Genomic DNA, 27,372 nt, shown 5'->3' with positions numbered 1-27,372 from the left:
CGATTAACCAAAATAGCTGCATTACCTAACCAGAGTCACCATCATTTACTGCCAGGAAGCACCAGCCTACCAGAGGCACCGAGGCGTTGAGAGTGAGAAGGTTGAGTCTGCAAACCGACAGGTTCAAATCCTACTTTCTCCACTATAGTCTAAGACCATGGAAAACTAATTGGGCTTTCCCCTGCGTTCCGTTCTTCATCTGTAAAATGAACATATAACACCTATCCCATTGAGCTGGGATAGGGATTAAATGAAGCTCTTAAATACCTAATTAATACAGACCGCTCTTAAAAAAACCCTAATTTTCATATATCCATTATAAATTGTTAGGTGAAGCCCACAAAATAACTTGAGTACACTAAAAAGTGATTCCAGATGTTTATTTGGAATCCTTAAAAAAAAAAAAAACCACCTGGAATTCAACTTCATGTTTAATTTAAGCAGTTCGAATGAACGATTATAATTAGAGTGATCTGAGGTTTGCTTGTTTTTGAAGATTTTCCCAACATTTAGCTTCTTTGGGAATCAACGCCACCCTCTGCTCCACGCTGTCCCGTTTCAACTCCCAGCTTGGGGGGGACAAGAAGGCGGTCAGTCCTAGGCGGGTGCTCCGCGGGAGAAGGGCCAGGGGCGCCAGGGATCTGGGTCGGAAGTCCAGCCCGGAGGAGAGGGGCCCGAGGGACTCGGGTCCCGCAGCCCGCAAGCCGCTGCCCCCCGAGGCCGCGCAGCTGGAGGATGCGGCCGGCAGCCGGGAGCGTGCGCGGCCACGTGACGGCCGCTATAAGAGCGCTCGGGGCGGACGCTCGGCTCCCGCCGCGCCTCCTCGCTGGCCGCGCTCCTCTCCCGGCGCCGGCAGCTCCGACCCCCAACCCTGCGGCTGCAGCTGCCGCAGCCCCGGACTGCACCATGACAGGTACGCGCCGCCCTGCGGACGCGGGCGCGGACCCCTGGCTCCCGCCCCCGGCCCGGGGAGTTCCCCGCGGGACCGGGACCGCTGCAAAGTTGTTGCTGGCCGCGCGGAGCGTGCTGCTGCCTGCGTCACGGCTGCCCGCCGCCCCGGGGCGCGGAGTGGGGGGCGGCGGGCAGAGCGGGCCTCGGCGGAGCCCCCGCCCGCTTCCGTGTGCTCGCCCTGCTCCGGCTCCTGCGCCTGCTCCCGCGGTGCCGGGCGGCGGGGCCGAGCGCGGGGGCGGGGGGAGCCGGGCTCCCCCAGGGGCGCCCTGCGGGATCGCGGAGTGCCGCCCCGGCCTCGCGCTGGTAGGAACCCCAGGCAGGGGCGGCGGCGCGGCGGGGACACCCGCGGCCTTGGTCGGCTCTTGGGCCGCCCTGCGAGGCCCTGGCCGCCACGCTGAGCCTATTTTTAGGCCTTTGGGGCCGGGTTGCGGGGAGCTGGGAGCCGGGCTAGCGTCCCCGGGGGCGGGCCTCGGCCCCACTTGTTGCGAGGCGCCTGGTGTCTGGAAGAATATGCCCCCAGAACCGGGAAGCTCCAGGCTGGCTGGTCCTTCCGTGTCGTTGAGGCCAGTAGCTGGGGTTATTGCAGCAATTGCATTGCGGAAAGACTGCAGGTGTCACACGGAGTTAGCTGTCTTTAGGAAGGTTAAACACCTACCCAGATGTCCCTGCTCTTTCCTGTTCATTTACACTGTTTGCTAGGTCTGTCGATTAGCCTGTATTCCTAAGGATTTGGCCTCTCCCTTATTAATCTTGGACATCATCCATGTCCTTGCTTCCTGAAATCCTTGAGTCCTACTCAGAGTAATTTTTTTTTTCCAGGATCTCCTGGAATTTGCATTAAAACATAATCTAGTATACTCTTTGGTACAGAGTAACTTGGAAAAGTTAGTCTCCTGATGGACTGACGATAATAGAAGCAGGTACAGACAGAGGTTGATCCCGCATGTCAAGTGACAGGTGTCACTGTTTTGAGCTTTCTTAGAATATGACTGCCTGGGGTTGGGGAACAGCAGTTAGTCATTTCACAATTTAGGAGTGGCCTGCCCTGCAAGAGGGCCAACAGTGTATGTGTGAAGTAGCAGTCAGGTCCATACCTAGGGGATGCGCTGGCCCACTGTGCAAACCACAGCTTCTTCTCTCTTCTCAATGGAATTTCCACTACTTCCAGCCTCCACATGGTAAAATGGGCAAGGGACAATGAGGAAACCCAAGACAGAGAGTGACTTCATGACAAAATGTCCCATCTCCCTGGTTGGGCAACAGTGCCCCCAAGTGACCCCAGCCAGAGTTTGATCCTAAGTGCCCTATGCATTTGGATGCCCACCAACCTGCTGGTGTTCAGATCCCATTGGTGATGATGCCCAGAATTGTCCCAGGGAAAGCCTGGAGTGATCTTGAAGGCTGGAGGGTGAGGAAAAATAACCCATGTGTTTGCCTTCTGTTCTCACAAGTGATTATTGGAGATGAGTATGTCTGTCTGTTTGTTTGGGGGATGGATGTAGGGGACGTGGTAGGGGGGTACCGTTGCTTCTCCATAGAAGAGGAGGCAGGTTTCCTAGAGCTTGTGAGGTGGTCTGTAAATCATTTAACAGTGGGAGGGGGGGGATAGTAGAGGATAGGAAAGGCAGCAGAATACAACAGACACTAGTATGGCAATATGTAAATCAATGGATGTGTAACTGATGTGATTCTGCAATCTGTATACGGGGTAAAAATGGGAGTTCAAAACCCACTTGAATCAAAGTGTGAAATATGATATATCAAGAACTATGTAATGTTTTGAACAACCAACAATAAAAATTTAAAAAATAAAATTTAAAAAAAAAATAAATAAATAAATCATTTAACAGTGATTGGTGACTAGGTAGCAGCATCAAGAAGGAAGGTGCTATTTGAGCAGAGACTCAAAGTGACCCTACGGGGTGGTAGGACAGGGGAGCTATTGTTTCAGGTAGAGGAAGGAGTAAGTATAAAAAGCCTGAGAAATGGCTTTAACACACACCAGAATCAAGAATGTGGGGCTGGGGATGTGGCTCAAGCAGTAGCGCGCTTGCCTGGCATGCACAGGGCGCTGGGTTCAATCCTCAGCACCACATAAAAATAAAATAAAAGATGTTGTGTCCACTGAAAACTAAAAAAAAAAAAAAAAAAGAATGTGACCACTGCTTTCAGACTGTCTCAGTTGAGGTTGACAGTTTCATTGGTGTTTATTGAAAATACTGTGCACCTCACCTTGGAAGAGAAAAGGGCAGATGCTCTTGCCAGTCTCCTCATTACCACTTGCCTCAAGTGCATCCCCTGGTATTAAGCTATTTTTCTATTGTCTAGTCTGAGAGTTTAGTATGTCTGGATTTAATTTGTACAGCTCGGTCATCCTCGTGAAGGTTGTCAGACATTCCTGCTGAACTGTAGTCTTGAACCATTCCCTTTTCTCTTTCTGCAATGCTAGGGTTTGAACCCAGGATGCTCTACCACTGAGCCATATCCCCTGCACCTTTTATTTTGAGACAGGGCATTGCTAAATTGCCCAGGCTGGCCTCGAACTTGCAATCCTCCTGCATCAGCTTCCTGAGTAGCTGGGCTTACATGGGAGCACCACCATGCCCTGCTTGAACAATTTCTTGAAGTGACTACCTGGGTTTCCCCCTCAGAAATCCTACTCCTTTACTGATAGAGCAAGCTGACCTCTAAGGAGCTGATTTTGCTGAATTATTGCTGGGGCAAGACCTTTTGCAGGTAATATATTCTAACCAGTGTGTCTTCTTTTCTTTGTATTAAGATCAGGCCTTTGTGACACTGACCACAAACGATGCCTATGCCAAAGGCGCCCTGGTCCTGGGCTCATCTCTGAAACAGCACAGGACCACCAGGAGGCTGGTCGTGCTTACCACTCCACAGGTCTCAGACCCCATGAGGTAAGGACTCACTGCCTGGCCCTCTGTCCATCCTTGGAGCACTGACATCCTTCTCTGCTATTTCTGGCATCAGTGGACATTGAGACCATACCCTTTTCAAGGTGGAGTACTAGGTAGAGAAAGGAAAGAGTCCGTGAGTGAAGGACACCTGGGTCCAGAACCTCTTGCTAGCTTTGGGGAGATATTTCAACAGGCTCCCTTCTGGGAAGTGGTATTCTGACCTCCTTCTTCCTGATTCCAAATAGGAGTTGGGAGAGGACTCCCTGCACCAAGTGATCTGAGTGCCTCCATCCAGTTGTTCTCTGCTTAAACACACCCTCACGAGGTCACAGTTCATCTGTATTCCTGTCCCATAGAACAGCAGGAGTTACATTGTGTCCTGCTTCAAACCAGGGAAACTCTCAGGTGACTTTAAACAAAAAGTAGCAATTTTCTCATTGCTAGTTGACATTTGTAACCCAAAGATGTTTGTTTGTAATATAATACATCCGCATCTTTGTCAGAGAGCTGTCTGAACTAAGGATTTTGCTGGGGACAGCACCCTGAGGGGCACAGGCTGCTCACTGATGGGTTAGTTCACTTTGATTTGTTGGAATTGAATTTGAGAGCATCTGAATGAATTACCTGGTTCTTGATACAAACTTTAAAAATATCTGGGCACACTAACAACTTCATGAGGTGCTCATTTTTGCAGTCTTCTGGACCTCCTAGAAATGGAATCCCCCACTTCCCTTTAATGTGAGCATAGGCCAAAGGCCTCTGAGAAGTAGGCATTGTGTGTACTCATATTTATCTTCCCCATGAATGGCTTTGCTCCTGAAGGGTTATTTAGAAAGAGACCAAAGGGCTGCTTCCCAAAGTGCAGTCCATTCATGAGGTGTGTTCATGAAGCCAGGTCTCGGATCCCCACCACCTCTGATCCACAGTGGCTCCTCTGATCCACAGTGGCTCAGTGGTGCCCTGAGCATTTCTTATTAAAATATCAAGTTTACTGCATAAACCAGAACATATTTTTGTACAGCCATGGAGACAGAATACACTGCCAGTTCTTTTCTTTATATCTCACTTCGTTAAAAACTTTCAGCAATGGTGTGTTTGTGTTATGCCTTTTTTTCTCTAGTGCTGAGTTTAGTGTCTTACCTAAGTTCCCTGCACTAACCTACCTCAGGAGCTTTCTAAAATAAAGATTGAGTTAATTCTGGCTGTGGGGAAGGGTTGTACCTCACAAACCAAAGTAAGTGTCCCACTATGGCTAAATAGAGTGCTAAGCACATGATACATGTAGGTTATATTGTATTCTCAAAGATGGCAACCTAATAGCTAAGCCCTGTAACTTCTTTTCCAAACACAGGACTTCAGGCAGTTCTGAGCCAATTGCTTTACCAAAAGCAACTACTTACAGGCTTCATTATACATTACTCAGCATCGTTTGTAAAAATATGCAGTAGTCAGAAAGAATCAAATCTAATACGATATTGTCAAACACAGGCTGTTACAAAGATAAACCGTCTTACCAAATGTCAATCACGTTTTTAGAAACTATTTCTACAACCTGCTGCGTGCGAATACTAAAATGAATAATAAAAAAATTGAATGTATAATAATAATGTCTTAAGACAAGTACTTCATCCACCCCACAAAGAGTTCTTATGACTGTATAAAGTTAAGTTTTCATGCAACTGAACACAGTTCTGAAGTAACATCAGGACAGCTGTAAGGGGGTGTACTCTAGCAGAGCAACAGATTGTTCTGGTGATGGACAGGGCAGTGAGGCAACCGTCTTATATTAGAATGGTCACTTGTTGTGAAAAGACTCCAAGTGCTGTTTTCCGGAATTTGTTTTGACAGAAGAGCTTTAGAGACAATCTTTGATGAAGTCATCATGGTGGATGTCTTGGACAGCGGCGACTCTGCTCATCTGACCTTAATGAAGAGGCCTGAGTTGGGAGTCACGCTGACGAAACTTCACTGCTGGTCTCTCACACAGTACTCAAAATGCGTGTTTATGGATGCAGATACTCTGGTGAGTGTGGCTTTGGAAGCTGAAAGGATGGAGACCTGTTAGGCATTTGAGGAATGCTGTGAGGACTTGACAGTAAAGTTCAGATAAAACCACTGTCATGGAAAGTGTCGCACAAGGAGGAGGAGGGCGAGTGGTCCCAGCTGCCCGACAGCTGTCGTCATCTTTTGTCTTGGATAACATGGGGAGAGCTTCAGAAGGGCACGCTGCGGGGAAACATTTCTGTAATGCCTTTCTCCCCTTGAATCAGGTCCTAACAAATATCGATGACCTTTTCGAGAGAGAAGAATTATCCGCAGCCCCAGACCCCGGGTGGCCTGACTGCTTCAACTCTGGAGTCTTTGTCTACCAGCCCTCAGTTGAAACGTACAACCAGCTGTTGCGCCTTGCTTCTGAGCAAGGTAGTTTTGATGGTATGTATCTGTGTCTTGTCTGATAAGTATTAGTGTCTTCTTGGGGCTGGTCTTCTCAGAGGTATAATTGCCACTGGTTCTTGTGCCTGGGAGACGCATGAGATGTGGCAAGCATTAAAAGTTGTGTTATTATTATTATTTTTTAAATTTCACTGTCATGTGTCTGTGTACATTGCTTTTTTTATTATTCTATAGATGCTTAAGATTAACTAAAATTAAGACAGTTTTACAGGCTTACCTTTAAATGACTTTCCTGGCTTTAACTGAGCCTATGATGAATGTATAATGATAATTCAAAAATAAGAAAAGGCTTATGAATAAAAACGTCTGCCTTTAGGGCTGGAGATGTACCTCAAAGATAGAGTGCTTGCCTAGCATGCTTAGGGCCCTGGGTTTGATCCCCAGCACTGCAGAAACAAAAACAACTACTGTCTTTAAACCTGAGTGAACTTTTAGCTCAAGAGGGTTTGACAGCCATTGCTAACATGAGAACCAAGTATTGTTTCCATGGAAACTTGAGGAATAAACCTGATAATTTGGCTGTCATTCTCTTGGGAGGCATTAAAAACCAAGACAGAAAGTTCATGGGAACAGTCTGTTTCTACACTGTCATTTTCTCTCAGGCTGCGTATCGGATCAAGTGGTACCTGCAAGGCAGAAGGGTACGGCATTGGCAAAGTTGGCTCGCACTTTCTTGTATGGGTAACCTGCATGTAAGCAAAGGGCTGACTCTTTGTGATACAGGGCTACACCTTCTTTGAAGAACTTACTTTTTCTTTTGTGGTTCTGGGGACTGAACTCAAGGTCTTGAACATTCTAGGCAAGTGCTCTCTTACTGGAGAATCTGAATCAAATGAATTAATAGGCATGCTTCGGGGCCATCTCTAAAATAATAAGCCAGTTTTTAAAGACAAGAACAAAAAAGACAAAGCCAGTAGTTAACATGCAAAGGCAGTTCTTTTTAAAATTATTCCTGGTGATTCTTTTGAAAAAAAGAAAATGCCCTGTATAGACAGAAGGGAAGGACATGTTCCAAGAAGCCCTCCCAGCAGAGGTTCACTGATACATGACACTGTGGCAGACCACAGGGGAGGAAAGCAGGGAAGGGCCAGAGGCCTGAGCACTGCAAGAGATCCCTGCAGCCCTTCCCCTTCAAAGCAGGTCTAAGGCGTGCCCTGAGTAGACGTTTTGGAACAGGCCGAAGCAGCCTTTCTCAGGATGTCAGATTCACTTCAATTAACTAGTTAATAAAATTAAAAATCAATCTTAATTTTTTTTTTTAATTTAGAAGATTAAATCTAATGGTTTGTTAGATTGCTGAAATGAAGATTTTGAAACTTAAAAACATTTCAAATTATACATAAAACTGAGATTGGGTCTTTGCCCTTGCCATTCATAGAAATTGAATTCTGTTTAGTCATTTCACTGAGGATTTGGGATTTGCTGTTATTTTTAATCTCATTGAGAAGAAGAAGGAAGTTTAAGTTTCAGTCTTGTTTTACTATTTAGCAAGTTTACAACCTAAGCCAGCTGTCTCCAAAGAGGGGCAATTGTACCCCCTGAGGGACATTTTGCAGTGTCTGGAGACATTTTTTGATTGTCTCAGTTGGAGGAAAGGGTTGGGGTGCTTCTGGCATCTGGTAAGTAGGAGCTACAGATGCTGCTAAACATCCTACAGTATCAGGGACAGCCTCCCACACAAAGAAACATTCAGCCCACATATCAGTAATGCTGAGGTTAAGAAACTGCTCTATGGCACACACCTGTAATATCAGTTACTCAGGAGGCTAAGGCAGAAGGATTGAAAGTTTAAGGCCAGCCTCAGCAACTTAGCAAGACCCTCTCTCCAAAAAAAAAAAAAAAATTAAAAGGGCGGTAATGTAGTTTAGTGGTAAAGCTCTCCTAGGGATCAATCCCTACAACCTACCAAAAAGAAATTGCTGTGCCTAAGACATGGCACACACGTAGAACAGGCATACACAGACCATAATGATTGGCAGCACCTAACTAGATGCGCAGTCTTCTTCCAAGCAACCTTAAGAAAGGAGATAATTGGTCAAACGTTCATCATGGCCAGCAAATGAAACTGCCTTGAACTTCATAGACTATATTATTAGATCCTACTCTTGACCTTTCCTATAAGGGATGAAAACTGTATTTGTTTTTAGGTGTAGAACATGTATTCCTTATTTCTACTGGTGATACTCAAAGAGTTACTTTTGCATAAGAGGAAGAGCAGAGCCTTTTAGCAGAAGTCCACTGTTGGGCTTAGCCTTCTCTTCAGAGTGTGGCTTTCCTCACCTCCTGTGCTCTAATTGAAGGAAGGAAGTGGAATCCTGCCAGATATCCAGAAAGTCAGTCACATTCTAAAATAGATCTGTGGCCGGCCAACTGCCTGAAATCCACATGATTTTAACCATGTACAGAGAATCAGCTTCTTCTCTAGAAGAGTGTTACGTGCTATTGGGAGATAAGAGTTCAGAGATCCAGCCGTTGTGTGCCTCAGTGAATTCTCCAGGGTACACTTTGAGAACATGAGGCTGATTATCTGGTAGGGACAATCCCCAAGCTCAGAAAACCTGATGGGGCTTGGTGCCCACTGGATCGTGGACTGTGTTCTGGAGGTAGGAGGCCCTGGAGGGCCTGGGGGCAGGCGTGGAGCAGGCCCAGCATGCAGAGTGCTCAACAGTGAAAGTACTTCCCGCTTTTTCTCCAGAACCTGAAACCTCCCTGCCCATTTCATTATTCAGCAGGGTTTCCAGCCGCCGGCCTTCCTCTGAGGCACTGCATTTACTGCCTGGTTGTGGCAAAGGGCTGAATTTTCTCTGTTCATAGCAATGCTTTAATTGAAAGAATTAAACAGTCAACTATGCAGATGAGAATCTGCAGTTAGTTCTCAGGTGTTTAAATTCAACAGCAGAATAAACTAGTAGCTCTTAAATAAAAGCTTGTTTACACTTGAAGTGTGTGTTGGGGATTTTCCTTAGCAAACAAGCTCCCTCCAGGCCGCAGAAGCCTGCCTTGGGCTGAGGGGGTTTACCATCACCAGATTAGTACCCGCATGACATGAAGACCTGTGGGGCTAATGCTTGATAGCAGTGAACGTGTATTTATGAACAAGGTCCTTGTCTAATGAGAGAACTGTGCTCTGCCTGAAAACTGAGTTTTCAGTACATTGTATTTTGTAAAAAATCATCAATATAAATATATTTTTATTTTAAAATTATTTAAGAATTATATAGAAATAATTTTGCTTAGGTGTCACCCCTTAGACACCAAGACAAACAGTTCCAAAATTTCTTTTTTCATTGTTATATTTTCTAAAGTTCATCAGTTTTTCCCCAGCTGCTCACCAGGGCCTTAAGTCCCAGCCTATTTAGATTGTATTGCAGAAGACCAATTTTTCAGAACTGAATCTGAATTTCTTTTTGTTGTTGTTGATGGGCCTTTATTTTATTTATTCATAGGCAGTTCTGAGACTCAAACTCAATGCCTCACACGTGCTAGACAGGTGCTCCACCACTGAGCCACAACCCCAGCCCCCATCCCCACCCCCACCCCCGGCTGGATATCTTGAAAGTCCTTAATCTCTTTCCCATGTTCAGAAAACCTGATGGGGCTTGGTGCCCACTGACAAGCCACACAGGCCGCTGATGACTGAGCTTTTGCAGCTGCTTTCAGGGTCCTTCTAATGGGAAGGAATGTGGCTGTCTCTCTTCTAATCACCAGCCCTCTGACTACATCCCCTACCCATGCCTCTGGCCAGAAGAATAACCCTAATATGGCAAAGCATGCATGGTACCTGACATCTCAAGCATTAGAGTTCAGAGCTAGCAACCACATACGTAATTCATGGCTGGTATCTGACTCTCCATTGGGGCAGAGTCCAAGTTCCTGTACGGTTGCTTTGTATTTTCAAATTTTCTCAACACTTTCTTCATCACTGAAGTTAATTTCCTGAAGTGTTGAACAATAGCTGTTGTGAAATAGACATGCTAGCATTTGATAGTGTGTGACAAGATAAGGTTCAGGCTTGTTATCAGTGAGAGGAAGAAGAGGTCATGATCTGGTAGGTACTAATCAGCAATTTTGTTTCTTCCACATACTCCTGTGAAACGAAGCCGAAGCACTTGACTCTTAATTTGAAGAAATCAATCTGAATGTGCATTGAGGTTTATTTTCTTTCTCCCTATGACTCTAAAGTATCGTAAATTAAGGGTACTTGTGCAGTTGAAGACAAGAGTTTAGTGCTTGAAATTTGCCATCTATTAAATTGCATCTGTAGTGTTACTTTTAGAAACCTAAGTGAGAGGAATGCATATTTTCCAATTTGGAGGGCCTTTTAAAAAAAAATCTTGGCACTTGCTTTAATTACCATAACCTAAATACCCTCAACTTTTTAATCATGTGTTGGAATTTTGTTCTGTAGTTAAATTTTCAGAAAGAAGAAAAAAATAGCAAATCAATTGGTGGCAAATATTAAATTTGGGTTTGCTTTCAGTAAAATCTAAGATCTGTGATCTGCATGTTCCATATTCTAAGTAGTCATTGATACCCTTAAATAGAGTAAAAAATGTTTTGACATGAGGTTTTAACAGAAAGGATTTGGTCCTAAATTCTATTAAAGATTAAATTTGACCCCAGAGCCACCTTATCTAATCTTTGTAGTTAATGAAGTTACATGTAGGACCTGCCCAAAAAAGGAATGAAGGACTGAGGTCTTTCAAGATAGCACTTGTCTGTCCAAACCACAGAGCTCAGAGGCTCAGGCCGGCTTCCCTCAATTTCCTGACACAACAGGCTCTGTCTCAAGTTCTCTTCCACGGTGGGTCTGTCCTGCTGCCCAAGCGTTCGCCTGCCTCTTGCCCTTAGAGTATTTTATCAGTTGCTTTGAAAATAACTGGGCTTCTGCTTTTGTATCATTTAATCGATAGTTTAAATAGTAAGTATCTTAAGTAAAGATGAAAAGCAAAAGTCATAATGTATAATGGCAAAATAAATGAGCACACATTAAGTTTTTTCACGAGAGCTATTTTTATCTCATTGTGCCCATGTGGTTTTTTTTTTTTTTTTTTTTTCATCTCTAGTTTTGTAACCAGCAGAGATCATGAACCCCGTGAGAAAGAGAGGAAGGAAGGGACTGTGGGCCATGTGTGGGCAGGATCTTGAGGCTAGTCAGTTTACATTTTTGTTTTCTTGACAGACCTGTGAGGTCCACATTCATGCATTCATTCATCTAACAAATTAAGGACCTGCCTTCTAGCCAGCACTGGGGACCCAGCATCATTGAAGTTTAGGTCAGTAGATTCCCTGGGCTGTACACAGCCACTCTTTCTCAGCTCTGGGCTCTGTTATGAGTGTGTGTATGTGTGTGTGTGTGTGGTCTGTCCATCCCACACTGCAGCATCTTTATATTATATCCCAGGGACGGAATAGAATGGAGGAAGATCCCTGGTCTAACTACTTAAAATTCCCTTTTCTGAGTTGGCAGAGTAGCTGATACAGTCCTCATTTCATAGGTGGAGAAATAGCCTCAAATCTTGCATCTGCAGCTGTTTTCCCTCTTCTGATCCACATACCTACAAGTACTTTGTCCTTTTAAATCAGCAGTGGTATAGTCTTTCAGCATATGGACTCTGGGAGTATTCTTAGAAGTTTCACTCTCATCTTTATTTCTATAGTAAGCCCATTCACTCAGAATTTTTTTTTTTTTTTTTTTTTGTACTACGGATTGAACCCAGAGGTGCTTTACCACTGAGCAACACCCTCAGCCCTCTTTATTTTTTTATTTTGAGACAAGGTCTGTCTTAGCTGCTTAGGACCTCACTAAATTACCCAGGCTGGCCTTGAACTTCTCATCTTCCTGTCTCAGCCTGTTGAGTCACTGGGATTATATCACTCAGTGTTTTTTTCTTTTTTAAATCTTCTTAGCTTTTAATCTGGGCAAGACGCTAAGTTAAGAGCCAGAGATAGGTGTAGATAATAAGATTTTTTTAATCCATGCTTCTCTAAAGCTTATGTTCTTTGAAAGCTTGCAGATATTTAATAAGTAATTATACAGTTATGTAACATGATTCTGATATGTTCAGAGTGCCAGGAGAATTTAGACATGCCTCTGAGAAAATGAAATTCAAGCCAAGAATTAATGGTTCCTTGCATTTGGATAATAACTTCATAAACTTGTTATTAAAAATCTCTTTTAAAAAAACTATATATATATTAAAAAAAGCTACAACATGAAGTGATAGGCTAAATCAATTGTTCCTGGTTTAAACATGGTGGAGGCCAGGGAGATGCAGTGCTGGGGGCCAAGTGCCTGGATTAACCTGGGGCTGATCCGCTGATCCTTGGTAAACCTCCTAGGAGAATCCCCAGAGCTGGCCATTCATGGTGACTTGGTAATCCTCCACAAACTCCCTATAGGAGCAATGTTGTCTGCCAGGGGTGTGCTAAGAAGTCAGTTTTAAAGATCAAATCTCTCCTTGATCAATTACATTTCAGCTCCTATCCCTTGATTATAGCATAAAGAGTATTTGACTTTACTTTCTTGGCATCTTTCCCTTCAACCTCCTACTGGATAGAGAATGATTTGAGAGCTGACACCTATTTTATTCATCTTCAGGTGGTGTATTATGCCTGTACCAAACTTGTAAAAATTTTTGACATTTTCTATCAAAAAGACATTTTTTGTAACTTTATTTTATTTATTTTTATGTGGTGCTGAGGATCAAACCCAGTCCCTCACACGTGCTAGGCAAGCACTCCACCACTGAGCCCCAGCCCCAGCCCATCAAAAAGACATTTTAAAGACACACATCCTCTGATATTATAACCTTTAAAAAAAGAGGTCATTGTCCAAAGCTGTCTCAACCAGTGCTTCTCAAATTTTCATATGCAAACAAATCACCAGGGAATGAAAATGGATTCTGATTCTGTAGGTCTGGGGTGGGGCTGAGCATTCTGCATTTCTGCCCAGCTCCCAGCTGACACCTGTGCTGCTAGAACCTGGGCCACACTTTGAGTAGCACTGTTGGGGGTACGCATTCCTGGGGCAGATAGCAAGGTACATGTTTAAATAAGAATTGACTTCCCGCACCTCCGAGCCCCCTGCTAGCAGACTGGGAGAGCCCGGGAACCATGCAGCATTAAACAGAGGTCCAATTTTAAAAGACAACACTCAACTCCATTTGTCTTGTAAAACTGATAGAACCAGTTTCTGACCCTGGTGTGTCCATGGATACCAGGTTCATGACCCTGCCCAAAAGACGGAAAAAAACACCCAAGTAGTTGGAAGGTAACTACCAGCATTTGGGTAGCCTGGTGGAACCGTGACACAGCATCAGACATCTGCTTTTGTTTGCAGAACAGGTGGCATGTGCCCTTTGTTCCATTTCCTTTCTCCCCCTCTCCTGAGTCGCCAGGCCCCCACCTGCCTGTCCCAGCTGCTGGTGAGGGCTGTTGGTCATGTTTGTTGGTCCTCAGATGATTGAGATTAAAAGTGTCTTAACTTGTCAGATTAAATACGCCTGCCTCTGGAAGTCTGAACTGAATGTGCTGGGCAGAGTCCTCGGATTTTTTTGTAGTGGGAATTCAGTCATCTTCATGGAATCCTTGTGTGCTTTGCAACATGGATGTGCTTAGATTTGCATTCTGCTTTGAAGTCTAGAGACTTCTAAAAAGAGAAAAGACATTGCTAACACCACATAGATCTTCCTGGGGAAGTTGAAATATTTGTGTGACCTTGAAACATAGGACTTGTGCATTTGGAAGAAGATGGCTAGGCTCTGTAGACTGCTGAATTAAAAAAAAAAAAAAAATATATATATATATATATATATATATATATATATATATGTATATATATATATGTATATGTATATATATACACACAAATACATATATATAAAATGCAAGAAATCACAAACTGCTAGGTGGCATCTAATTCTGCTTTTAATCAACAGTTTGGGAACTGTTGATTAAGAGGTGACCCCTTGTAGTCATGTGATGAGTGGCCACGGTTGTTTCCTGGGAGGTGAGCTTCTCCGTGTTTCAGATTTGCCAGCTACACAGGCACCACTGGTTTCCCCCGTCTGCTTTGCTGCCTTTCTCTTCTTGCTTGTTTCTGGTTCCACAGTTCAGCTCAGCCTTCCTGTGGCACAGTCTGTAGGCTAGTGATGCTTCCAGGGTACCTGAGGGTACGGGGAAAAGGCCTTTGTGGCCAGGGGCCATGAGGGATCAGCACTTTGGATCTCAAAGTTAAACTGTTACCCTCCACCCAGTTTCCCCCAGTGTCAATATCTTGCAAAACTATGATTTAATACCACAATTAGATTTCTTCTCTGCATTACAGGAAGCCCATAGTCCTTTTAAGTGGAATTGTTTCATTTAAAAAGGCTTTATAATGTGCTATTTAAAAAGAGCAAGCTATAGAAAAATGTACAGTATGATGCGCAATTTTACAAAGTTCAAGAGAAACTGCATGTGTTTTCTGGAGATATACACCATATGTAGTAAAATAAAGGAAAGCAAAGCAATTACAGAAGTCGTGTCTAACTGTCATCTCTAGGGAGGAGGGGCCGTGAGATGGAACAGGCATTGCTCACAGGCAACAGATTTGGTGGTGCTCAACTTCTTAAGTTGGTGGATATATAGAATTTTAGTGTTCATGTGCTTTATAACCTACATGTATATTTCTCTTCTAATAGTATCATCCTTTGTCATAATAAGAATGCTTAGAAAGCAATGTCTTAGCATAGTTCTCATTTTTGGCCCCTTTGTATTAATATTTTAAAATTACAAAAATAAAAGGAACCGCAGAGGGAGGGAACTTCTACAACCCTGCACCCATGACACAGCTACTGTTTCATTTTATGCTCCCTATACAAATAGCTATGGCTGTTTATGTTCTTAGTTATAATTGCAGTGCACGTAGCTGTTCATCTTACACAGTGGACTGATGGTCTTTCTATAGGGTGGTTTTCATGGCTTAGTGGTATTCCCATGAGTAGAATTCCCTTGGTGGAATAAACTGTTTCAACTTCTCCACTGTTCCAGAGCATCGTCAGGATTCTTACATTTATTCCACAACTAATTCCCTACACTGAAGTCATTCTGCTGCATACTAGAATTATAATGATAAGCCCAAAGAGCTTTAATCTCCATATGCTTGTGGAACTTAGAATCTAATGAAGAACAACAGTTCCTGATATTTTTTTTTTTGCATTTTGACCCACATCTGTCCTTAGACTTTAACTTTTTATTTTAGTGAATTTTGGATTCACATGTTATTGCAAGAAATGAAACAGAGATTCCATTATGCCCTCCACCCAGTTTCCCCCAGTGTCAATATTTTGCAAAACTATGATATAATACCACAAATAGGACATGGACGTTGAAACAGTCCACCAGTCTGATGGCACCAGTTTCACGTTTGTTCATTTGTATGTTTGTCTGTGTGTCTGTACGAGTCTTCTGTGCCATTTTATTACATGGTAGGCGGCTGCAGCCACCACTACCATCAAGACTCAGAACAGTTCTATCGCCAGGATACTGCATGATACCCATTTACAGCTATAACTATTTCTTCTCTTCTCCCTAGCAATCATGACTCTGTTGTCTGTATCTGTGAATCACACATTGTACAACCTTGTAGTATTGGAGTTTTTCACTAAGTGAAATTTCCTTGAGATCATCCCGGCTCTGTGCATCAGTAGCTTGCTCCTTTCAAGACTGAATAGTATTTCACTGTATGCATGTATTTATATGCCTGTTGAAAGACATTTAGGCTGTTTCTAGTTTTGTTCTGCCATGAATAAAGCTGTTGTAGACACCTCCTTAGTCTTTATTATGATGATTATGTGGAAGAGGATATTAGTAAGACTTTTGGCCTCTGTACCCCAGCCACTTGTGTCTATTCCCGTATTTGGAGAATCTTTATTGAACCCAAAATCAGCCTCTGGTGAAGAGCGTAGTGTTTTGACTTTAATATTTTGTACCTTAAAATACATCAGTTTTACCAGGTGCAGTGGTACACGCCTTTAATCCCAGCAGCTCAGGAGGCTGAGACAGGAGGATCTCAAGTTCAAAGGCAGCCTCAGCAACAGCAAGGCACTAAGCAACTTGGTGATACCCTGTCTCCAAGTTAAAAAATATAAAATAGGGCTGAGGATGTGGCTGAGTAGTCGAGTGCCCCGAGTTCAATCCCCAGTAACCGCCCCCAACAAAATACATCAGTCTGTGTGGCTAAACTCATCTTTTGTTCTTATATTTATTTAGTTATTGTCTTAGTCTGTTCAGACTGCTATAAGAAAATACTGTTGACTTGGGGAAGGGGAACTTGTAAATAATAGGAAATCATCTCTGCAGTTGTGGAGGCTGGAAGTCCAAGGTTGAGGTATCTGAAGATTTGGTGTCTGGAAACGGCTTACTTCCTGGTCCATAGACAGCTGTCTTTTGGTTATAACCTGACATGGCAGAATGGGTGAGGGACCTCTCCTTTAAGAATCCCATGTCATTCACTTTGGGGATATTATCTCAACAGACTCACTTCGGGGGACATGAAGTGCATCTTCGTTGTTCTTTAGAACTTATGAGGGTGAACCCTGGTTTTCTCTTGGATTGCTTGTCCCTGAGGAATGGGGACCTGCAGGAGCCTTTCTAGACAGAGAGGTTTCTCCATAGACACTTGCTCAGTGAATGCCTGATCCTTGGAGTTGATGGGAGGTATTTGAAAGGGTTGGGAGACTCAGAGGGCAGATAAGGCACATCTGGATTTTAAGCCTAAAGCTCTGATCTTACTTCTGACCTCTGAAAAATAAACCTCCAGAGTTTTGAAGCCTCCTTCAAAACCAGAAGCAATGGAACAGTATTGCAGCATGTTGGGTTTGCTGTATGTCGATGGAGCCCTGGAGCTGGGTGCACAGCAGAGCAGGAGGGAGGGAGCACAGGCACCACTGTTCTGCTGCAGGGAGACTCTGGTTCCAGTGTGTCTTCTGGAATGTCATGAGTCTATAGAGTAGAAAGCGCGTGGGCCACATGGGGGGTGGTGCCAAAAGGTGGTTTGGTGACCTGTTTGGTTACTAAGTGTTTATGATGTAGGTCAGATGCTCAGCTGCTGAGATTTTTATTGTTTTCCTTTTGAGTGGTTGGGTGCGGTCCTTGCTTTCCGAGAAGGTGGAAAGTCCAGGAGCCCCAGAGGCTGGGGAGTCGCTCTCTTGCACAAGTGAAGCTGGCCTTGGCCACATGACGACTGGCCAGCAGCATGTGCCCAGAGACTTGGTCAGTGCAGGGATGATGTGACCTTGGTGCCTTGTCAGTGAGCTGGCGGGGAAGGGGGGCATCCCTCGAAGATGATGGCAATACCCTAGGTGGCTCTCGTTTGCTTTTTACTTCTTTTTCTGTCCCACTGCTCTTGAGAAAGTCTAAAATCTTCACCTGGGAATAGTAAGGTCTGAAGTCTGATTCTGATGTGCTTGTCTCAGATTCCTCCATGCTGTGAACACATTCCTCACTCTGCGGTCCACACTTGGGCCACCTTCCCCAACTTCCCACAGCGCCCCCAGGTCTGTGGCGTGCACTGATTATTGTGCCTGTAACACCAACACCTGCAGCAGTCATGTGGACTGCAGCCCTCAGTGAGACCCAGCTTGCTCTTGGGAGCCTTCCCGAGCTTCCACCCCCCAACACCTGGTGCTGTGGCATACATGCATTCCTTCATGCCGTCCTCACCTGTGATGGTGGCCCTGACTCTCAACTAGCTGCCATCAGCATCCACCACCCCAGACTGTCCTGAGGACGATGACCCTGTTTCTGTTCACTGTTGACTCTGTAGTGCCTGGTGTAGCACTTGGCACGCAGTAGCTGCTACTCCTTAAGTATTTCCCGAATTAAAGACTCAAATCAAGAAAATATTGTGACATGGAGTTTATTATTGTAAAATGGACTTAGTGCATGTTTTTAAGGGCCAGTTATATATGGCTATAAAATTATTGAAGTGTCTTAGAAGCCTGAGAACCATAATTCTTTCCTTTTTTTTTTTTTTTTCTTTCAGGCGGGGACCAGGGCTTACTGAACACATTTTTTAGCAGCTGGGCAACAACAGATATCAGAAAACATCTGCCATTTATTTATAACCTAAGTAGCACTTCTGTATACTCCTACCTCCCAGCATTTAAAGCGTAAGTGCGGGTTGCTTCACTGCTGTGGGACAGGGAGGGTGGGGGACTGGGGTGAAGGTTCTTTGGGCGCTTCATTATCTTTTTGAGGGAAATCCCTGTTGGGGACCTGGGGGAAGTTTTTCTCTTGTGAGAAACGGATGGGAGAGGTTTGATGTCATCGATTGCACTGTGATTGGAGTAAACTGGGGTTCCTGAGCTGCCTGGGGGACAGGGTTCCTATGGACACTGGGTGCCCAACCTTAGGTGACTCCTCATGCTGGTCTGGAATGCAGAATGTGAGGTCCACAGCCCAGGCACAAGCCTCCTGCCTGCAGGCACTGCCAAGTGTGGGTCTCCTTCTCCCTGAGAGTGTGAATTGTGCCTCCAGATGGGTGTGGGGAGCCTGGAAACAGGAGCTCCATGGGCCGTAATTTGGAGTGAGGGATTGGAGCCTGGTACAGCCACTTGGTAGATGGTGACCAGGGCTGGATGGGCAGCAGCCTCCGCCTCAGGGTCTTCCTGAGAGGTAAGCATGCCACTCAGCCAGGGGAGCACCTGGCCTGCCCCTGGAGCTCAGGAAGTGGGAGCTTCTTGTCATGTTGGTTGAGAGCCAGCACAGAGTTCAGACCCATTCCTAAAGCCAGGGCGGGGGCTGTGTCCTGCTCTGCCATTTACCCGCCATGTCTCAGTCCCCCACATGCTGAACTAGGAGGAAAATGGTGTCTGCCTCGTTGGCTGTCAAGAGGAACAGTGTGTGGGGCTGGGGTTATGGCTCAGCAGTAGAGCGTTTGCCTCGCACATGCAAGGCCCTTGGTTCGATCCTCAGCACCACATAAAAATAAATAAAATTATTGTGTACAACTACAAAAAAATAAATATTAAAAAAAAAAAGAGGAACAGTGCATCAGTGCACATCGAGTGCTCACTGGACATCTGCTGTTTTGGTAACGTCCTCGTGTGGCACGGTCCCTGGTGCAGTCCTGATACTACCTCACTCTCTCCTGCCCTCTAGCCTCTGACTCATTGGTGTAGAACTTGAAGATTCAGATTTCTTGAACAGGGGCCTAGCTGTCAGGCTGATCCTGAGCACTGAAGCCCTCAGTTGGAGTTGGGCTGGTCTCTGCCATCCCTGTGGCGCAGCGACATTCCTTTAGTGAGCCGGAAAACAAAGGGCCTTTCACTCTCCAGGTTGCAGACCCAGAGCCTTCCGTCCTCCTTGTGCTGCAGTAATGAGAGAGTCTGGCTATTTGTGGGAGTGTTTCCTTTTCTGTTCTTTTTCAGGGCACACTCTGTCAGCGTCCCCCAGATAAGGGTGACAAGGATCATACCACCTTGTGTTCTGTCCTCCCTGCTCCTTGGCATCTGCTTCTGACTTATTATAGCCTTCCAGTCCCCCTCCCATCTGCAGGGATGCAGGCAAGCTCCAGAACCTACCATCTGCACCCGAGTACAGCAGACCGAACAGGGCTCCCTGATATTTTCACTTCTGAGTCCTTGACCTCGGAAAATACAAATCTGCCTTGCCTGGGATGGTGGGCCTGAATTATTTTAATCCTTATTGCCTCATACCTAATGCTGCCATTTTGAATAACGTTTCTGTACAAACCATGTCAGCCTAGCCCTCCGGAGTAGAATTTGTCAATAGCAGGGCAGTTGCTTATAGCTTAATTGACTAAATTTAGCTTAGCAAGCAAAGAGGTGAGAGTGTTTGATAGTGGGACCATTGCCCGGTGAGCAGGTGTCTTGGGATGAGACATTGGGGAGGCAAGTCTGACATCTCCCAGTTGGCCTGAGTGCCCAGTCAGAGAGAGCCGAGTGTTTAATGGGTAACTGTTTCCCTGTGGTTTAGTTTGACTAAACCATTAACATGGGAGAATCAGAGCAGGTGGAAAGGAGTTTACTTTGGGGCAGGGAGATTGACGTCTGCTATGATGTTGACTCCCTTCTCTTAAGAACCCAGTTGTTTTATATCCTGTAAATTAATTTTCCAGGAAAAGTTTCAGGTCTAAATTACCAGAATGGCTGGATGGTTTCTTGTGTCTGGCTCAATGAATGAGCGCTAATTTTGGAAATCTTGGTTTATTGCCATTAGCACGGAGTGTGACGCTGTGGAAATGGGGAGCGTCAATGTGCGTTGGCCAGACGTCAGCTGGCGGACAGGAGCAGTGCGGCTTCTGCGCAGGGCCCTGGGGACATTCACTCTACACACCTGTGACAAGACTGCTCCAAATGATGCCTCCCTGGCCCACTGCCACCTGTTAAGGAGTATTGAACGCAGACCAGAGAACTCCTTTTCCCTTCTCTCTGCCACAACACATTTTTGCTTTTCTTGCAGAGAACTATCTTCAGGGGCTTTTTTCCTTGTATTTCCTTACCCTTGAGGAAGGAATGAAGAGATGTAGGAAGTAGCTTTTATGTTTTAGGTTCGGTCATCTAAGTCCTTTTGCTGAAGTAGCCCATGCTGAGTGGCAGCTTCCATAGCTGGTCCTCAAAGAACCTGTGGCTGCAAGGCCCCACTACTGGGTCCAGAATGACTGCCACAGCAGACTCCAGGATGAGGTCACTCTGTCATAAGCGGACTTCCCTAGGTTGCCACGGTGGTGCAGGTGGAATGGAGACCAGGGAGTGGTTTGGAGTAACTTGGGCTTGGTGGCAGAATAGCTGGAGAATCTGTCTCAGGTCTCCAAATGGCTATGCACCATTAGGTCACCAAGGCATATCTAGACATCCCAGAATGTTGGGTCTTAGCTATCTTAGAACAGTGCAGCCCTTGAACAGTGTGCTATTATGTGAAGTTTCAGCTAAAGAACAGCCTGATTGAATCAAACTGGACATGAATTTGAGCCTTGAAGTGGTTCATATCTAATGTCTTTCTCTACATATCATATGCACAGAAGAAAGCACAAAGGAAACAGACTTGATAGTTTTACACTTTGAATATAGCTTCTGAAAAACAAATTTAGCAAGTAATTTTTCTGTGTAATAGAAGATCCTCTTTAACATAGACTAATTTGAGAGCTAAAATGTTTGGTTTAGTCATTATTAAGTTAATTTGTAGTGTATGCATTGGAAAACAAGTTATATATATGTTTCTTAATGAAATACTATTATTAAAAGTGCCATGGATGGTGTTTGGGATATAGTTGACTTTTAATGAATATTAGTGGTTTTTTTGTTTTGTTACATTTCTCCAACTGGAGGGTCTGCTTTATTGACGTACCATAGAATTTAGTTTGTGAATAGTGCTTAAAAAAAAAAATCTCATTTGTCTTTTTAAAATCAGTTATTTGGTGCCGTTTAGCTTTCTGTTATATCCTCTAACAGATTTTTAGGTTATATCATGCTCCATAAAATATGCCTCAAGCAAAAATGCAGAATTTTCTGGTGTTGCTTCAAACCGGTACAGAAACAAATGGTCAAATGGATTGACTAACAGCCAGATTTACAAAATACATTTCATGTGGACACTTTACCCTATGGCTTGAGTTTAAATATGACCCCAAACCTGGTCTACTGAAAAATCTTTAAATTCTTACAATTTTTTTTTTAACATTTTTGAAGCTATTCACATACATTTCTTTTTCAAGAATGAGTCTTATTAACAAAGACCTCATCACACATATTTTAAATCAATACTTCCCTGACAGAAATCAAACCTCAGGTTTTACGGCTCCTGGGAGCCCCCCACCAGGCGATGGTTCCTCCTGTCCCCTGGCCCTGGACTCCTGCTCTCCCCAGGACCATTTTCTGTGAACCTGTAACCTTTGTACGTTCATTTCTTTTTATATTCCTACCTCCTGGCCCCCAGGCCTGAGGCTCCTATAGTGTGGGCCACTCTTCTTTTCCAGCCTTTTGTTGACCTGCTGGCCATTTTGCCATCGGGCAGACCTGGAGCATGGCTCACCGCAGGCCCCGAGATGAACAAGACACACCTGCTCAGGCGAGCAGTGTTCCCTGGCCCATAGGGCTCGGCCCGCCTCGGGTCGATTCTGGAGGAGGGGGCCGGCCGCTGTATGGGTGCCCGTTCCTCTTGTCTGGGTGTTAGAGGTGCCTGTGTGCCCACTTCTGAATGGGCCCTCTGGTCGCTGCTAACTTCACCTCCAAATGTTTCGTTTTTCAGAAGATCTGTCCTCTGCTACCTGTTCTGCTGACCTAAATTTCATCAACAGCCATTACTTGTTTTTTTTTTTTTTTTTTTTTTTTCTCCTTTTTATCTGTCCTGTGGATTGAATCCCAGGGCCTTGAGCCTTCTAGGCCAGCTTCACTCAGTCCCCAAGTACACCCCAAGCCCCACCCCAGCCTTTAGAGGCTGCTCTGACGTCAGGTAAAAAAGAGCTCCTGGGCAGAAGAAGTGCAGTTAGCTTAGCAGTACCACTTCAGTGACTGGCAGGAGGGAGCAGGAGGCAGACCGTCCTCAGAGGCCGCAGGCCTGTGGGCTACATGCTGTATTTGTGCCACAGACAGACATGTTTCTACTATGCAGAATTTTCTTTCTTTTTTATTTTTAATTCAATGATCAATGCTTAAAATGTCACGAAACCCAGGTTTCTAACTTCTTTTGAAAAAAATCAAGCATGCGGTGGGCTGTGTCACATGTGGCTGTTGGGGGGGTCTGTGCCCGAACAATGGAAAGGAGTTTTGTCTCCTGAAATGGGAGGGAGGTGAGGGAGGCAGGGGGGCAGGGATTAGGGAGAGATGTGCAGAGTGTAGGGGCTTTGGATGCAGGAAGCTGGGTGGTGTGGAGGGTGGAACAGGTGAGTAGATAAAAGCCAGCTGGGAGAGAGGAAGTGGAACCAAGGCAATAATCACCCATGGAGAAGAGTCCTAAGATGGAGCCCCAAGGCAGGACAGTAGGGGGAGAAGGGACAAGGTGAAGGGAGACCCTGGGAAGTGTGGGGGCACAGAAGCCACACAAAGAAAATGTTTCAAGGAGAAGGCACCCCTTCTCAGATAAGGGGACAGTAGAGAAATGGCACTGGACATGGAATGTGGAGATCACTGGTGACTCTGGCGGTACTTCTGGTGCAGTGGCAGAGGAGGAAGCCTGATTCAGCCCACCCAAGGGGATGGAGACAGTGAATGCCAACAGCTCTTCTGAGGCACCTGTATGAGTGGGGATCAGGAGAAGGTGATGGCCAGCCACTGGGTGGGAACACGGGGTCCAGAGGGTGGTAGTGGTCATTTTGCAGACAGCAGCATTGCTGCCTGTTTTTATGTGGATGGGATCGCGCATGCAGCGGGGGACACTAGAGTGATGTTCTTGAGTAGGTAAGGGGAGGTCAGGGGCCAGGACATTTGGCCTGGGAAACAGGAAGGAAGGAAAGCAGAGTGTGGTGTGTGCAGATGCTGCTAGGTGTTGCAAGTTTTGGTTCAGTGAATGAAAGAGCAGTCAGCCAGCAGTGGAAGGACATGCCCACCCAGGAGTCCCCCAGGTCCTGGCTGTGTGCATCTTTCCCTCGCCTAGTTGGTAAAGGGAGCCCAACCTGGTAGTCAGTGTCGTGGACCAGATCCTGATCTAAGGTTATTGAAGTCCAAGTTTGAGTGCTGACATTGTTCTGATTTTTGGGGCCCCATATAGAGGATTGGCTTGCAGGGCAAGGACGGGTTGGACGTGTCCCTGATGGCCACTGTTGTTTACAGCTGGGAGGCAGCTGTATTCTGGGGTGGCCTCTGGGCTCTCTGCAGCCCCAACTCACCCACCACCCTCCCCAGCATGATCCACCCTTGCACATGTGAGTTTGTGGCTCCTGGTGTAACCTTGGGGTAAGAAGGAATGCTTTGGTGAGAGGGCAGAGGTGGCTAGTGGGCTGAGGGGGAAGGGCTGTCCCCCAGTGTGTGGGTGAGTCTGAGAAGGTGCACAAGAAAGAGGACATGAGTCATCACTGTGGGTGAGAGGATACTTGGCAGGGTCACCACGTTTTCCAGAGACATGTTGCACAGACCGTGCTCCTTCCCTGTCTTGTCTCTAATTCATCATCGCATACAAAAAGGCTTAGGGAAAACTCGAGTTGCTGCTGCGTGGGGTCTCTTGTGGATTGATTCCTGTTTCCTTCTCAACGGCGCTGTAGCCACTGCCACATGTCACCAGCTCCATTTCTCCGTGACTAAAGTAGTCATGAAAATTCTATCTGGTCTTTTGGTAACACCAGGTCACAGGGATTACTTTAACGGCTAACATAAGCAGTATTATTGCTGGCTTGGGTTCAAACTCGGTCTTGTGATCTGGATGACTCTGGAGAGATTTTATCAAGTTAAAATTAGAACATTTATTTTAAGAGATGGACACAAGCTGAGACGAATCCCCCTCGCTGGGTCAGAATGAATGGCTCTCAGTAGCTTAGAGACCATTGTGATGTGTACCCAACTTTTTTTTTTTTTTTTTCATTTGGCTGGCTGATAAAGTGGTGGATAAATCAGGGAGTGAGTCAGTGAGTCTTCTGGTTACCCTTGTTCCGGGTGGAGGTCAGTTAAGCTTCGTCTTCTGATATCAACATTTCCCTTTCCTATTCATCTGCTGTTGTGCTTTTAGCTGAGCCCTTTAAATTCTGATAACCTGACTATGTTGCCTTTGGTGGGGAAGATGCAACTCTAGAAAAACATCTCAGGTTACTCTTTTGTGAGATGTACCCCAAAATTTGCATCTATGCTAATTAATATATATTAATCATGCAGAGGTTTCGGATGACACTGGACAATAATATATATTAATTATATATTAAATATATATTAATTATATATTAATTAAATAATTATAATATATATATATTTTTATGGAGCTGGTTCAAATATGGGTATTAGTAGTGCTGGGAAGTCGCTCTTCCAAGGAGCTGCACATCCCTAGTCCCTACAATTTTTTTTTTTTTAGAGAGAGAGGATTTTTTAATATTTATTTATTTATTTTAGTTTTTGGTGGACACAACATCTTTGTATGTGGTGCTGAGGATTGAACCCGGGCCGCACACATGCCAGGCGAGTGCGCTACCGCTTGAGCCACATCCCCAGCCCCCTATAATTTTTTTTATTATTATTTTAAGCAAGAAATAATTTCCCCTTTACCCTACGACCTTGCTCCCACAGATATCATTTTGGTTTGATTATTTCAGATTTTCGATGGAGGTGACAGAAAATGATGAAAACATTCCTCAGGGAACATAATTCAGACTGAAAAAGAGTGACTCGAGACTCACATCTAGATTAATTGAAACTCTAGGTTTAAAAAAAAAAAAAAAAAAAGCCCCAGCATTTGAGACTTTGATTCGTTTTTTTTGTGTATGGTGTGTGGTCCTGAGAGCCTGTCGCACAAGCCCTTGGGGCTCCTCTGCTGTGTGATTGATGCTGCGTTGCCTTGGGTTAGAGCCTGGTTGCAGCCATCCCTCCAAAACCCTCATGCAAGGGGGTGGGAGTGGGCCCAGACATTGCCCAGCCCAAGCCCAGGACACCCTGTTGGTTTCCATGGATGCGCTGGAGGACCTCCTTGCTTCAAAATGCCCAGTCTGCCTTGGCCTCCCCCCATCATCTTGTGTGAGCCTCAAACTGTTCCCCACTGAGCAGCCACCTGAGTCCACTCTCTCTTGGCCTTCCTGCCACCTCAAGGGGCCCTGGCTGGCCCAGACCATACACGAGCACCGTGGCTCCCCAAGACCAGTGCTTCTCCCACAGCCCTCACCTCCTCCTAGGGCTCCTGCTGCTGTCCCTTCCCACAGATGTTAGGTGAGTGGCAGCTGCAGTGATCTAAATACCTAAAGCATCCAAAACCATTCCCGTTCCTTCCTGGACAGAAATAGGGCTGACCACAGCTTGTCCGGTGTCATCCGAAACCTCTGCATGATTTCTCTTTCCCTGCACATCCTCCTGCTCCTGCTCTCTGTGCCTCCCACCCCTGCATCCCTGTGAGCTGCTTCTCTTGTATGCTATTCGCATCCTAGGGTAAGATATTTGTTTTGATTTGTTGCAGAATCATGGTCACTGCTGGGGGCATCTTCACACTCTAGAGTCCTACTCCCCTCTCTGTCCCTTTATTCTTGACCCCACCTTTATTGCACCCAAGGAATGTCTTGCTTTAGGGCAGAATGGGCAGTTCATCCACACTTGGAACCCCCAAGTTCTGTTTCTACCTCCAACAGGCTCTTCAAGGAATTCCTTAACATGAAGGCTGCTCTGTCGGTGACAGGTCTTCCAGCAGATGCAGTTATTCCTGTTAGGGTACAAGAGGTAAAGAATACATCTTGAGGAACAAGGGTCCTTCTCCTGGCCATAGAAGGAAACAGGGACTTAGCATTAAAGAGACCCTGGAAAGCCTGGATTCATGAAGGTGGAGCCCAAGTTCCAAGCACAGAGAGATGTAGGATGTGGTCTGTCCCCAAAAGGCATTCCTGTTGGCATTCAAGAGGAAGGCCTTGGGCCACACGGGAGGTACCTAATCAGCTTGAATCCAGGGAGGTTGGGAGGCTCCTAAGCCAGTCACCCGGAGGTGCTGAGCCACAGGATGGAGTGGGGCACAGACAGAGCAGAGGCTGAGGGTGTGCTCCTTCCCACCACAGAGGACCTGGCCTTCTCAGTGGGCAGGTGCAGTGGACCTTCATGCCCTTTTTCTTCGTGAGCTCTGAACCACCACTTTATGGACCGCAGTGCTGGAGAGCAGCTCGGGAGGACTCAGACACTGCCCACACTGGCCCCTTAGGAGCCGCCCTCCCTTTTCCCCCTATACTGTGCAGACCGCGTCCCAAGAACAGGCCTTCTCCAGACTGTCGGTGGTCAGTTGTGTGCTTTGAAACTCTTTCTTGTTGGTGACTTTTGTTGCTGGGCCCTCACCTGTGCTTGGAATATCCCTTTTCCACTTTAAAACTCACCGACTGTAAGTGGGGAGTGACTGCAATAGACTAACAGTCGTCACTGTCAGTACCCTTACAATCCTGGGA

At 45.5% G+C, this 27,372-nt stretch overlaps 1 protein-coding gene across 1 annotated transcript in view; it reads left to right on the top strand.

The window, feature by feature from the left end:
* Window positions 1-797: 797 nt before the first annotated feature.
* Window positions 798-27,372, top strand: part of Gyg1 (glycogenin 1) — a 33,397-nt gene continuing 6,822 nt past the window's right edge. The window contains exons 1-5 of the mRNA XM_027933664.2: window positions 798-913; window positions 3,731-3,866; window positions 5,715-5,889; window positions 6,137-6,299; window positions 18,349-18,475. Coding sequence (XP_027789465.2) covers window positions 907-913; window positions 3,731-3,866; window positions 5,715-5,889; window positions 6,137-6,299; window positions 18,349-18,475 — 608 coding nt within the window. The 5' untranslated portion in view covers window positions 798-906. The remainder of the gene's footprint in view (window positions 914-3,730; window positions 3,867-5,714; window positions 5,890-6,136; window positions 6,300-18,348; window positions 18,476-27,372) is intronic.

This window comes from Marmota flaviventris, chromosome 8 (assembly GCF_047511675.1).
Source record: "Marmota flaviventris isolate mMarFla1 chromosome 8, mMarFla1.hap1, whole genome shotgun sequence".
Classification (NCBI taxonomy): Eukaryota; Metazoa; Chordata; class Mammalia; order Rodentia; family Sciuridae; genus Marmota; species Marmota flaviventris.
The sequence above is the reverse complement of the archived record's forward strand: the minus strand, read 5'-3'. Positions and strand labels throughout refer to the sequence as shown.